At 39.0% G+C, this 14,038-nt stretch overlaps 1 protein-coding gene across 1 annotated transcript; it reads right to left on the bottom strand.

Moving 5' to 3' along the window:
• Nucleotides 1-368: 368 nt before the first annotated feature.
• Nucleotides 369-1,337, bottom strand: LOC132538191 (olfactory receptor 2W1-like). The gene has a single exon (XM_060190790.1). It carries the CDS (start codon nucleotides 1,335-1,337, stop codon nucleotides 369-371), a length of 969 nt encoding a protein of 322 aa, XP_060046773.1.
• Between the last annotated feature and the right edge of the window lie 12,701 nt (nucleotides 1,338-14,038).

Here is a 14,038-nt window from a genome sequence, read left to right as displayed (position 1 = left end):
GGGTTGTCTGTCCAGGGAAGTCTAGTCGCATCCTGCTAGCATCTGGAACCTGGTGGCTGAAAAGAGAGTTAACAATATAACCCCCCAACACTTCATCTGCACTATTCCAGGCTTTAGGTCCATGATTGTTCAAGAAGTGTTCCTTAAATTAATGAATCATTTTATTGGCTATAAGATAGTGATATAAGAAGACATAGAGATAGAGAGATGAAGCAAAGGAATAATGCACTGCCTATGGAACTCCACTTTGTGGTTATTGGTCTTCTGTGGGGTTGGGGATCAAACTCAATGTCTTACCCATAGCTCTACCAGTGGGTCATCTTCCTAGCTACTAGGAAATATTGTACTTTCGCTCTCTCCATTCTTACTCATGTGTTTCTACCTGACTCACAACTTTTCTGTCCATTTAAAAAAATACATAGCATTCTTTTTATTGCACTCTTTACATCTTTGTTTCTTAAAGTATAGATCAGTGGGTTAAGGCTGGGTGTAATGATTGTGTAAAAGAGTGTAAGGAACTTGCCCTCATCTAGGGAGGTGCTATTATTCTGTGGTTTCATGTACATATAAATAGCTGTTCCATAAAACAGAGTTACAACTGTGAGGTGGGAACCACAAGTATTGAGGATCTTATGCCATTTTCCTGCTGACTTGATCCTCATGACAGCTTGAGTGATGACTCCATATGAGATGAGGATGAGTGAGAGAGGTACTAGAAGAAGGACCACTCCAAGAGTAAAGACAACAATCTCAAGTACTTTGGAATAGACACAAGCCATTTTGATCAATGCTGGCATCTCACAGAAAAAGTTGTCCACTTCCCGTTGCCCACATCTTGGCAACTTCATAGTCAGGGAACAAAGCAGTAAAGCACTTCCCAGACCACCTATCCAGGAGGTTAGCACCATGTTCTGGCAGAGCTGAGGGTGCATGATGACTGTGTAGTGAAGAGGTTGGCAGACAGCAGCATAGCGGTCATAGGCCATCGCAGCCAAGAGGAGACATTCTGTGGCTCCCAAGTCAAGGGCAAAGAAGAATTGCAGCACACAGCCTCCATAAGTAATGGACTTTTTAGGGCCCCAAAGATTCACCAGCATCTGGGGCACAATGCTAGTTGTATAGCAGAGGTCCAAAAAGGACAAATTGGATAAGAAGAAATACATGGGAGTATGGAGGTGAGTGTCTAGATAGGACACAAGAATGATGGTTGTGTTTCCTACTAGAGTCACAAGGTAGAAGATGAAGACAACCCCAGAGATGATGTGTTCTAGTTGAGGCCAATTAGAAAACCCCAGAAGAATGAAGTCTGTTGTTGAACTTTCATTGCTTGTTTCCATTGCTTCTTTTGAAAGGCTAGAAGACAATATCAAAGGGATGTTGCTGAGGAATTATTCTGATGCAGTCTCTGCCCCCAGATTTTACCACGCCCCGCAATATCCTAGCAGTGCCCCCTTCAACCAGTCTTGGCCCCACAGTCACCCCTGATTGTTGCCCAATAAAAAGCCCCCTCACCCCCTCTCTGGGCTCTCAGCTCCCCCTTTCTCAGGTCTCGCTCCCTTCTCTAGCCCAGTGGTCAGGTAGTGTGACGGCCATTGTTGGCTGACTCCACGTGGCCTGAGCCACCCCCCTCCATCCTATAATAAAGATTTGTGTATCCCCTTGCTCTGGACGTCCACTCTCTTCTCCGTGGTGCAGCCCGGCACCTGACCACTACTACAACAAAGGGACATAAATACTCTTGGTTTTAGGTAGGACTAAGACACTCTGAGATTAGTCTGGCTATACAAAACTCATGTATTTTCATATTTCTCTGATCTGTAGCCCCTGTCTTTGTATGTTACTTATGTTGAGTGATCAAATTATCTTAGCATTTATTTATATCCAGAGATTGTTCAACATCATGTTAAATTCAATCACGCTGTATTGGGAGTCTCTGAAAAGCTTGCTGTGATATTCCATTGATGGCTTGGCATATTTTAATTAGAGAACTTATCCACTATTGTGAATGAATTTTTTAAAAAGTATTTATTTATTTTCATTTTTTTGCCTTTTTTTTAAAACTCTTTTTTTAAAAAAATATTTTCTTTGTGAATGAGAAAGGAGGAGAGAGAAAAAGAACCAGGCATCACTCTGGTACATGTGCTGCGGGGCGTTGAACTCAGGACCTCATGCTTGAGTGTCCAATGCTTTGTCCACTGTGCCACCTTCTGGACCACTTAAATGCTTTAAAATTTTTTAAAATATATTTTCTTTATTAATGAGAAAGGAGGAGAGAGAGAAAGAACCGCACATCATTCTGGTACATGTGTTGCCGGGGGTTGAACTCAGGACCTCATGCTTGAGAGTCTAATGCTTTATCCACTGTACCACCTCCTGGACCACTGTGAATCAATTTTCAGGGTGACATACATTTTGAGGAATTGTTACTCCTCTGCACTACATCATATGTATTACATGGTTATGGCAAATGCTTTGTTATAAAAGGTTGTAAAAAGTGAAATGACGTGGCATATTTTTGGGTGAGACCTAACATTAATTAGTAGAAATAACTTTCTTATTCACCTCCAAATATTTAGAACCAATCATTATTCGTAGTCAAAACCTTTGCCATTGCCAACTTTTTCCTTCTGTATTCTTCTGTTCAACATTATAGATGTATTTGTTCTTGCATTAATTTCAGTGTTTACTCTTTGTTGTTTGAATTTTTTTTTCTTGACAGAAATTTCCACTATTTGCATACACTGAAGTTATGTTTATTTTTATATTTTTCATAATTTTTGCCGAATCTGAATGGTATCGGTAATGCTTGCAAAGTCATAAATGGTCATAGTTTCACAGTCCCTTGGTCTCTATATAAACATTAAGACCATTTGTTTTAGCATCTTTTCATCTGACCATTCCATACAGTTAGCAATCTTGGTGATTCAAACAAAAGGCACTTCCTTATGCCAGGTGTGTTATGTGCTTATTAATAAAGATAATGATAATTCCTTCTAAAAGGGAGGGTGTAAAGCTTAAGATTGAAAGATGCAAAATGGATGCAACTGGTGGTGAAACAAGTGAAAAAGTGAAAAACACTTGCTGGAGAGGCTTACTCATTTGTAGAATACTGAACTAAAGCAGAAGAACTTTCAAAGAATATAGCAACCAAACTATTTCTTGAAGCCTTTGTCAAAAGTATAGTAATTGTGGAGGGCACACATGAACTAGAACGATAAATGATGGATGAATTGCATACATATGATAGGTGTGAAAGTACATCCCTAAATTTTATCTACTTATTTATCTATTTACTTATTTATTTCCACCAGGATTATCAATGGGGTCTGATGATAATATCACAATTCCTAATGGTACTTTTATTTTTTCTTTTCTTTTCTTTGGTAGGATAGAGGAACATGGGGGGTTGGGAGAGTGAGGGAAAGAAAGAGAGATGGTGAGAGGGAGTGAGAGAGAGAGAGATACCAGTAGCAGTACTCTAAGACTTGAGAAGCTTTTGCCTCAGCAGGTGGTGATGGGGCTTGAACATAAGCTTTCACACATGGTAATGTGAGTGTACTACCCAGTGTGCCATTGTCTAGGGCCCATCCCTGAAATTTTGTATTTTGGAAATCAATGTTAAATCAATATTAATTAAAAAATTTAGATACTGTGAAAACACTTGGTATTGTGCTTCATTCATTATTAGAATATAAAAAATGACTGTAGTAGGAACACAAGAATTACTGATATGTACATAACTAAAAGAAGAACAAAAAAACATAGAAAGAGATACTAGGAGACATAATAAGAGAAACAGATATCAACACAGTCATAGTAGTGTAACTTAAACCCCATGTATGCAGCCTGTGACACAGTTTAACCAGTGTGGTACTGAGTTCTCATGTCTGAGGTCCTTGTTTAATCCAGGTACTGCATTTGGCAGAGTACTAGTCTTCTGTCCTCACTCCCCCTTCTCTGTCCCTACATATCTACATTGTGAAAAAAATCTTTTTAAAAAAAATCTGACATCAGTATAATGATCATTCCAACAGAAAGTTAACAAGGAACTTAGTTCTCAACTGATACATTAATGGACATAATAGAAATACACAGGAAATTTGTCCCATGGTAGAGGAATATACGTTCATTTCTTCTCCAGGGTACATAGAATCTGTTTTATGAATAAACCATATGTTGAAACTCCTAACAGTTATTTATGAAAACTCAAATTATGTCAAGTATATCTTTTTTTTTAAATTAAGTCTGAGACTTTATCATCTACAGAATGGTGAGTCTGCAGTATTTTTATTTATTTATTTAAAATTAAAAAAATATCTTTATTAGATAGAGACAGACAGAAATTGAGAGGATAGAGAGGGAGAGAGACAGAGAGACACCTGCAGCTCTGTTTCACCACTCATGAAACTTTCCTTCTGCAGGTGGGGACAGGGGATTGAACTGGGTCCTTGCTCACTGTAACATGTGTGCTCAACCAGGTACGCCACCACCCAGCACTCATCATGTATATTTTAGGATAATAATGACATGGAATTCAAAACCAACCATGAGAAGAAAGTTGAAAAATCACAAATGTGTGGATACCAGATCACATGGCCCTAAAAAAATAAGGAGGTGGTGTAGTAGATAATGCATTGCACTCTCAAGCATGTGATCCTGACGTCAATCTCCAGCATCACATGAGCCACATTATTCTGATACAAAAAGGAAACATTCCATTCCTTCCTTCCTTCCTTCCTTCCTTCCTTCCTTCCTTCCTTCCTTCCTTCCTTTCTCCCTTTATCTCTCTCTCTCTCTGTATTTCTCTCTTTTTTTCTCTCCCTCTTGTTCATACTCTGTTCTTCCTTTATTTATAGAGACAGAGAGAAATTGAAAGGGCAAAAGGATAGAGAAGGAGACAACTGCAATACATTCTTGTTGTTGAGCCTCTTGTGAGGCTTCCTCCCTGTAGGTAGGGACCAAGAGCTTGAACCAGGTCCTTGAGCATGGAAATGTGTGTGCTCTATGAGGTGTGATAATGCTTGGCCAAAAAAAACAAAATTCTTTTTTCAAATGTGAGTAACTTAAAAAAGTTACTTATTTATTTTTTATGAGAGAGAGAGAGAGAGACCAAAGCACATCTCAGCTCTAGCTTATCTTAGTGCTGGTAATTGAATCTGGGATCTCAGAGCCACAGGCAAGAAAGACTTGCATAACCGTTATGCTATCTCCCAAGCTGAGACCCCCACCTTGAAAATATATATTGGGCTGGAGAGATAGCATAATGATTATGGAAATTACTCTTATGCCTGAGATTCCCAGGTCCCAGGTTCAGTCTCCAGTACCATGGTAAACCAGAGTTGAGCAGTGCTGTAGTAACTAAACAGAACAAAAATAAACAACAAAAAGCCCATAACAACAACAAACTAAAATCAGTTGTGTATGCTCTCTATAAAACCTTTGGACTAATTGAAACTTTACTGTGTATTTGATTTCCCTCTTATATGTACTATCTTGTACCTGTTTTTATTGTAATTCAATCTACATTTACTTCAATTATTTCTGAGAATCATGTAGATGTGTATTCCTTGTCCCTCCCTCCCTTTCTTTTCTCTTTCTTCTTTCCTTTTTTTTTTTGATTTATTTTATTTATTTCATTAGACAGAGATAGAGGCACAGAAAGGAGAAAGAGGCCAGAGTGGCAGTCTGGCATATGTGTTTCTGGGATTGAACCTGACACCTCATGCTTCAAAGTCCAAAGCTTCACCACTGCACCACCTCTTAGTCCTCCATTCCTGGCTTTTTAACATGCTAACACTACTAGCTTTTTAAATTTGATTATATGTTATCTTTTAAAAAATATTTATTTGTTTATTCCCTTTTGTTGCCCTTGCTGTTTTTTTTTATTGTAGTTATTATTGTTGTTGTCGTTGTTGGATAGGATAGAGAGAAATGGAGAGAGCAGGGGAAGACAGAGAGGGAGCGAAAGATAGACACCTGCAGACCTGCTTCACCGCTTGTGAAGCGACTCCCCTGCAGATGAGGAGCTGGGGGGCTCAAGCCGGCATCATTACGTTGGTCCTTGGGCTTTATGCCATCTGCGCTTAGCCCGCTACGCTACCGCCCGACTCCCTATTATATGTTATCTGTTTAAAAATATTATTTATTTATTTATTCACTTTTGTTGCCCTTGCTGTTTTATTGTTGTAGTTATTATTGATGTAGTTGTTGTTGGATAGGACAGAGAGAAATGGAGAGAGGAGGGGGAGAAAGAGTGGGGGAGAGAAAGACAGATACCTGCAGACCTGCTTCAACGCCTGTGAAGCGACTCTCCTGCAGGTGGGGAGCTGGGGGCTTGAACCAGGATCCTTATATGCCAGTCCCTGCGCTTGGCGCCAGGTGCGCTTAACCCGCGGCTCTACCGCCCGGCTCCCTATATGTTATCTTAATAAATATTTTACCTTCTCTGACTCAACAAATAATATCGCTAATCTTTAAAAAAAAAAAAAGAAAAGAAAAGACAAAACTTATTTAGGCTTGGTAAAATAGCTCATTTTATTAATGCACTAGTTTTCCCTTTGTTTTATTCAGGTTTGAGCCTAGCCCCCATTACACTGAAGGGAGCCTGGTGCAGTGGTTTCTTTCCATCTCCTTATCTCTGGAGAAACAACAGCAGCAACAATGGTGATTTATCTACTGCAATACACATATTCAAGGCTCACTCTCATTATAACTTTAGAGACCTCTTTCACAGAAAGTAATAATGGGAGGAGGAGGTTTCATGATTTTTATGCAAAAAGTCTGTCATGCCCCACAAGAACCAGTTCAAGCCCTGGCTCCCCACCTTCCGGGGAGTTGCTTCATATGCAGTGAAGCAGGTCTGCAGGTATCTATCTTTCTCTCCCCCTCTGTCTTCCCCTCCTCCCTCCATTTCTCTCTGTCTTATCCAGCAACGACAACATCAACAACAACAACAGTAATAACTACAATAACAATGAAAAGCAACAAGGGCAACCAAAGGAAAAACAAATAAATAAATATTTTAAAAATTAGGAAAAAAAAAAACTGTCATGCCCGAGGCTCTAAGGTTCCTGGTTCAATCATCCCGCAACACCATAAAACAAATCTGAGCAATGTTCTGGGGGAAAAAAAGAGTGATAATATTTACTAGGAAATATAAAAACACCAGATAATCAAAACAAGCCTAAGGAAAAAAAAAAGAAAAAAAAAAAGGGCATTGTTATACTTCTTGATTTCTATGTATATTACAAAAGGATAACAATAAAAAGCATGATATTGGAATGAAGTTAGAAACACAGTTGCATCACACAGAATTGAGAGCCCAGAAATAAATCCACACAGATATGCGTAATTAAGCTATATCAAAGAAACCCAAGATAAAATGGAGTACGGAAAGTGCTTTCAGTAAAAGGTGCTATGTGAACTGCACTGAGCGAGGAAACCCATCTCTTTCATAACAAACACAAAATTTAACTAAAGACTGGAAATTAAAATTTAACTGGAAGACTAGAAATGGAAAAATACACAAAGGAGTAAGTGACAAAGCCTTCAACATTTTTTTTTTTTGGATAGTTTTATGGCATATTTACAATAGCAAGGTGAACAAAGGGGACATCATTAAATTAATGGAGAGTGAAAGAATTATTAAAATGAAAAGGTGGGGCATTGTTATGCAAAGTGCTTTTATACATGAGGTTCAAATCCCTGGCATCAGAGTAAGCCAGAGTTGAGCACTGCCTGGTCTAAAATAAAAGATTATTACAAAAAATTATGTACGTCTTTGCTGCCTTGGAGGTGGGTTAGTGACTAGAGCTTAAGCTTTTAAAATGTGTAAAGAAAAGCGCCAAGCGGTGGCGAAGCGGGTTAAGGGCACATGGCACAAAGAACAGGGACTGGGTTAAAGATCTCCACCTGCAGGGGGTTCACTTCCCAAGCAGTGAAGCAGGTCTGCAGGTCTGTCTCTCCTCCTCTCTGTCTTCCCCTCCTCTCTTGATTTCTCTTTGTCCTATCTGACAGCAATAACAACAACAATAATAACAGCAACAATAAACAACAAGGGCAACAAAAAGAGAAAAAAAATAGCCTCCAGGAGCAGAGGATTCATAGTGTAGACACTGAGCCCCAGCGATAACCCTGGAGGCAAAAAATAAAATAGAATATATAGAGATATTAATTGGATTTTTAAAAATTATTTTTCAAGCAAGAGGTACATTTCTGTAAATATTCAACATCAGGGAAGAAAAAAGCAATATAAAAATATAAGTTAGTGGTTCCTTGGAATTCCATATAATGAAGTATTGGGTATCCTGTCTCTTAAATCAATCCAAATCTAATATAATAATTAAAAAAATCAAAACAACTAAGACCCCCAGCCTCTAGCTCAGAACATTGTGATTTTCTTTCTTTCTTCTGTTTTAAGAGTATAATTATATAATTACCTCACAGTGTGAACTTGAGCAAGCTAAGTAATTCACTAATTATTAGTTACTACCTTTGTAAAGTAGTTGTTCCAATAGAACCCACTTTGTAGGGTGGTTATCTGGATGATGAAATATTAAGTGCAAAATATTTAATACAATGTGGAGCATAGAAAGCATTCAAAAACTTTAGTACTCACTATCAGCTCTCACTGAAATTTAGTATAACCCAAATTCCTGGTGGATATTAGTATACTGACGTGTAGGCCTCACATACCTTTCCTATCTTCTCTCTCCTATTGTTATTATTATTATTTTGCCTCCAGGATTATTGCTGGGGCTTGGTGCTCGCACCACAAATCCACTGCTCCTGGAGGCTATTTTTTCCCCTTGTGTTGCTCTTGTTTTATTGTTGTTGTGGTTATTATTATTGTTGTTGTTATTGATATCATTGTTGTTGGATAGGACAGAGAGAAATGGAGAGAGGAGGGTAAGACAGAGGGAGAGAGAAAGATAGACACCTGCAGACCTGCTTCACCGCCTGTGATGCGATCCCCCCTCTGCAGGTGGGGAGCCAGGGGCTTGAACCGGGATCCATGCACTGGCCCTTGCACTTTGCACCATGTGTGCTTAACCCATTGCGCTACCGCCTGACCCCCTCCTCTCCTGTTTTTTTAAATTATAAATTTTGTAATTTATTAATTTTGTTAAGTTATGGTAGAGATAAGGAGAAATAGGTAGAGGGAGGAAAGAAAGAGTGAGAAAGAGAGACACCTGCAGCACCACTCCACTGCTTGTGAAGTTTCCCCTTTATAGTCTGGGACTTTATAGTTTGACCCACTCACTTGGTAACTTGTGCACTTGCCCTGTTACATCCTTTTCATGTGAAACAGAGGCCCTTGCTGTATGACATCTTTCTTTCTACCTTCTGTTTTGACTCCATATCTTTTTCAGTTGCAATAGCTGAGAATACTAACTAGTAGACAAATGTATCTGAATTTATTGAAGTTGTCATCAGGAGGAACTCACAGTTGCCAGGATTTCATGGAGTCTACATGTAGTCTTTTCCCTTGAAGATGATCCACCACTTCATTGACAGTTCAGAAAAACTCTTCTTCATGACATCGCCTCATGGGCTATCCTACCACCAGTTTCCTATGCTAACAAGCGATCACATTTGCTTTTGAAAGCAACAGCTGACTCAGACTCAATAGAAACATACTGATAAGAAATGTGGGTGATGGAGCAACACTAAGTGTGGACCGGTGGAAGAGCTGAGAAATAAGTTTTTGTTAAATATATTTTCTATAGGGTATTTGTAGTTGTTTGGTGTGTGCTCTGTTTACAGGACTGTGAACAGGGAAGTATTTACAACACCAAGGGCTACTGTTCTGATGTGATTCAGACCTGAGGGACTGATATTCCACAGAGGTGATTAAGAAATCTGTAACTGATCAGAAGGTTATCCAAAAGCCAATTTTATGAGAAGTTCCCTTAGGAGATTTTTCTCCTCCTCCCCCCTATTTATTTATTTATTTGTTATTACTATTTTTAAATATTTATTTATTTGTTCCCTTTTGTTGCTCTTGTAGTTTTATTGTAGTAGTTATTATTGTTGTCACTGATGTCGTTGTTGTTGGATAGGACAGAGAGAAATGGAGAGAGGAGGGGAAGACAGAGAGGGGCAGCGAAAAGCAGACACCTACAGACCTGCTTTACCACTTGTGAAGCGACTCCTCTGCAGATGGGGAGCTGGGGGCTCGAACCGGGTTCGTCATGCCAATCTTTGCACTTTGTGCCACATGTGCTTAACCCGCTATGCTACCGCCCGACTCTCTATTTAAAATTATTTATAAAAGTATCGACACCATTAGAATAAGAGGGGTACAATTCCACACAATTCCCACTATCAGAGTTCTGTATCCTATCTCCTCCTTTGAAAGTTTTCCTTTTCTTTATCCATCTGGGACCATAGACCCAGGATCATTATGGGGTGTAGAAGGTGGAATATCTGGCTTCTGTAATTGCTTCTTCGTTGAACATGAATGTTGTCAGGTCAATCCATACTCCAAGCCTGTTCTAGAGGTTCCAGGATTGTGAGAATATGGGCTTTATAGAGAATGGGGAAAGTTTCCTGCTGTCTCGGGGTTTAAGAATGCAATAGAAAGTTATTATTATAACCAAGTTATTTGGAAATCTGGTTGACTCTGAAAATCCCATCATTAGGATTTTCAGTATCATACAAGACCTCACCATAATTTATGTCACTTAATGCTATTAACTCTCTCTTTTTAAAATAAATTTCTTTTATGTCATTTAATTTTAGAGGTGAGTTTATTTATTTATTTACTGTATTCAATATATTGTTGAAGGTAGAACAATAGTACAAACCATACTTGCTTTCAAATTAACAGATCTATTGAAATTTATTTATTTAACAAATAAGATAAACAAGTTGGAGGGAAACAGTTACTTTCCTTGTATTTGTAGGCACAGGGAAGAAAGTATCCAGTTGCATAAAATTATGGAATAAGGGGTAACATGCTGGTCCACCAGGTTAAGCACACATAATACTAAGCGCAAGGACACAAGCAAATACTCAGGTTCAAGCCCCTGGCTCCCCACCTGCATGGTGGGGGTGGGCACTTCACAAGCAGTGAAGCAGGTCTGCAGGTGTCTTTTTCTCTCCCTCACTATCTCTCCCTTCTCTCTCAATTTCTCTTTCACAATAAAATGGGAGAAATGGCCACCAGGAGCAGTGGGTTTGTAGTGCTGGCACTGAGTTTCAGTGATAAGCCTGGAGGCAAAAACAAACAAACAAACAGTGGTCTAGGAGGTGCCGCAGTGGATAAAATGTTGGTCTCTCAAGCATGAGGTCCTGAGTTCAATCCCAGGAAGCACATGTACCAGAGTGATATCTGGTTCTTTCTCTCTCTCTCTCTCTCCCTCCTATATCTCTCATTAATAAATAAATAAAATACATAAAAAACAAAAACCAAACATATAGAGTAATCCTAGTTCTTCAGTGGTGAGTCATACTGTGGTTGTTTTGTTTGTAAGGACAGAACAGGGGAACACCTTTGAGGTTACCACTCAGAGAACTGGAGACTGAGAAACAACCTAGGCAACTTAAATACCTCAACAATCTTCTACCTAACAAATTATCAGGAAATCACTATCCTGAATTTTATATTCATCACATCTTTGCTTTAGAACATAAATTATACGTTGACATACTTATATGCATAAGTGAATATTGAAATAGCATGTATTTAAAATTAGTTGTGTTTGAACTTTAACAAAGAGTATTATACCATATATATGTTTATACACATGCTTTTGAGTTTTTTCATCACTTTGTTACTCAGATTATTTAATGCTTTATGCACTTAAATCATTAGTGTACCTAAACTTTATTTACATCATCTGTGTATCAATATGTTACAACAGTTTTGCCATTCATTGACTTACAATTTTGCTGATAACAGTTTTTGGCTCATATGACAAAATTCAGTTATGCTGAAAAATTTTCCCATAAATCTCTTGAGGGCTTATTTGCAATAATGCCTTTAGGGTATATATCGAGAAGAGGAATTGCTGGATTATTGTTGGATTAAAATATTTATTATGGAATAAGTGAAAAATTAGATTAGCAAGTCATTTTCTCAAAAAAAGATTGTAATTTATCATGTCCTTGATGTGTATTAATTCATCTATTGATCTATTCAATACACAGTCCAACACCTGTTCTCACAGACTTAGTTAGGTGCCATCTTAGTTTCCATTTCCTTAATAATTGGTGATTAGAACTTATTTTTATGGGGATTGGGTGGTGGTGTACCCTGTTGAGTGCATACATTACCAAGGCTGAGAACCTGGTTTCTGCCCTCACTCCCCACCTGCCAAGGAGAAGATCTCTAGCAGAGAATAAGTACTGCATGTATTTCCCTCTTTCTTCCTCTCTGTCTATCCCTTTCCCCATAAATTTCTCTCTTCTTATCAAATCAAGACAAAAAAGAAAAAAAAAAGGTGGTCAGGAGGTGGATTGTTGTGCAGGCATGGAGACACTGTGATAACACCAGTGGCAATAAAAAAAAAAGTCTTTATTTTTTATTTATTTGTATTTTTAAACTTCATTTATTTATTTATTCCCTTTTGTTGCCCTTGTTGTTTTATTGTTGTTGTTGTTGGATAGGACAGAGGGAAATGGAGAGAGGAGGGGAAGAGAAAGACACCTGCAGACCTACTTCACTGCCTGTGAAGTGACTCTCGTGCAGGTGGGGAGCCAGGGGGCTCAAGCCAGCGGCTCGAACCGGGATCCTTAATCCGGTCCTTGGGCTGTGTGGCACCTATGCTTAACTCACTGCGTTACTGCCCGTCTCCCCAAAATTTATTTTTATTAACAGTTTCAATGTGTAATTTCTTTCTATAAAAACCTGTCTGTAGATTAAGACTATTCTGCTTTGTTGTTGTTGTTGTTTGTGTTTTAATCCTGTGCCTTGGGCTTTTCGGCCACACTACCATGACTTAACAATAGGGACTACATTTTATATTTGTAGTTGTATTCATTTATCATCTTACTATTTCTTACAACTTATTTACCCAGTCAGAATCTAGTACAATTCTTGGTGCATGGTAAATGCTTAAGAAGTGTTTTTTTTTTAAATTTTTATTTATAAAAAGGAAACACTGACAAAACCATAGGATAAGAGGGGTACAACTTTGAACAATTCCCACCACCAGACCTCTGTATCCAATCCCCTCCCCTGATAGCTTTCCTATTCTTTTTTTTTTTTAATTTCCTTTTGTTGCCCTTGTTGTTTTTATTGTTGTAGTTATTGATGCCATTGTTGTTGGATAGGACAGAGAGAAATGGAGAGAGGAGGGGAAGACAGAGAGGGGGAGAGAAAGACAGACACCTGCAGACATACTTCACTGCTTGTGAAGTGACACCCCTGTAGGTGGGGAGCCGGGTGTTCAAACCGGGAACCTTAGGCAGGTCCTAGCGCTTCGCAGCACGTGCAGTTAATCCGCCCTGCTACCCCCTGACTCCCAGCTTTCCTATTCTTTACCCCTCTGGGAGTATGGACCCAAGATCATTGTGGGATGCAGAAGGTGGAAGGTCTGGCTTCTGTAATTGCTTCCCGGATGAACATGGGTGTTGACAGGCCGATCCATACTCCCAGCCTATCTCTCTTTCTTTCCCTAGTGGGGAAGGGCTCTGAGGAAGCGGAGCTCCAAGGCATATTGGTGGGGTTGTCTGTCCAGGGAAGTCTAGTCGCATCCTGCTAGCATCTGGAACCTGGTGGCTGAAAAGAGAGTTAACAATATAACCCCCCAACACTTCATCTGCACTATTCCAGGCTTTAGGTCCATGATTGTTCAAGAAGTGTTCCTTAAATTAATGAATCATTTTATTGGTTATAAGACAGTGATATAAGAAGACATAGGGATAGAGAGATGAAGCAAAGGAATAATGCACTGCCTATGGAACTCCACTTTGTGGTTATTGGTCTTCTGTGGGGTTGGGGATCAAACTCAATGTCTTACCCATAGCTCTACCAGTGGGTCATCTTCCTAGCTACTAGGAAATATTGTACTTTAGCTCTCTCCATTCTTAC

Source organism: Erinaceus europaeus, chromosome 4 (assembly GCF_950295315.1).
Source record: "Erinaceus europaeus chromosome 4, mEriEur2.1, whole genome shotgun sequence".
Taxonomy (NCBI): domain Eukaryota; kingdom Metazoa; phylum Chordata; class Mammalia; order Eulipotyphla; family Erinaceidae; genus Erinaceus; species Erinaceus europaeus.
The sequence above is the reverse complement of the archived record's forward strand: the minus strand, read 5'-3'. Positions and strand labels throughout refer to the sequence as shown.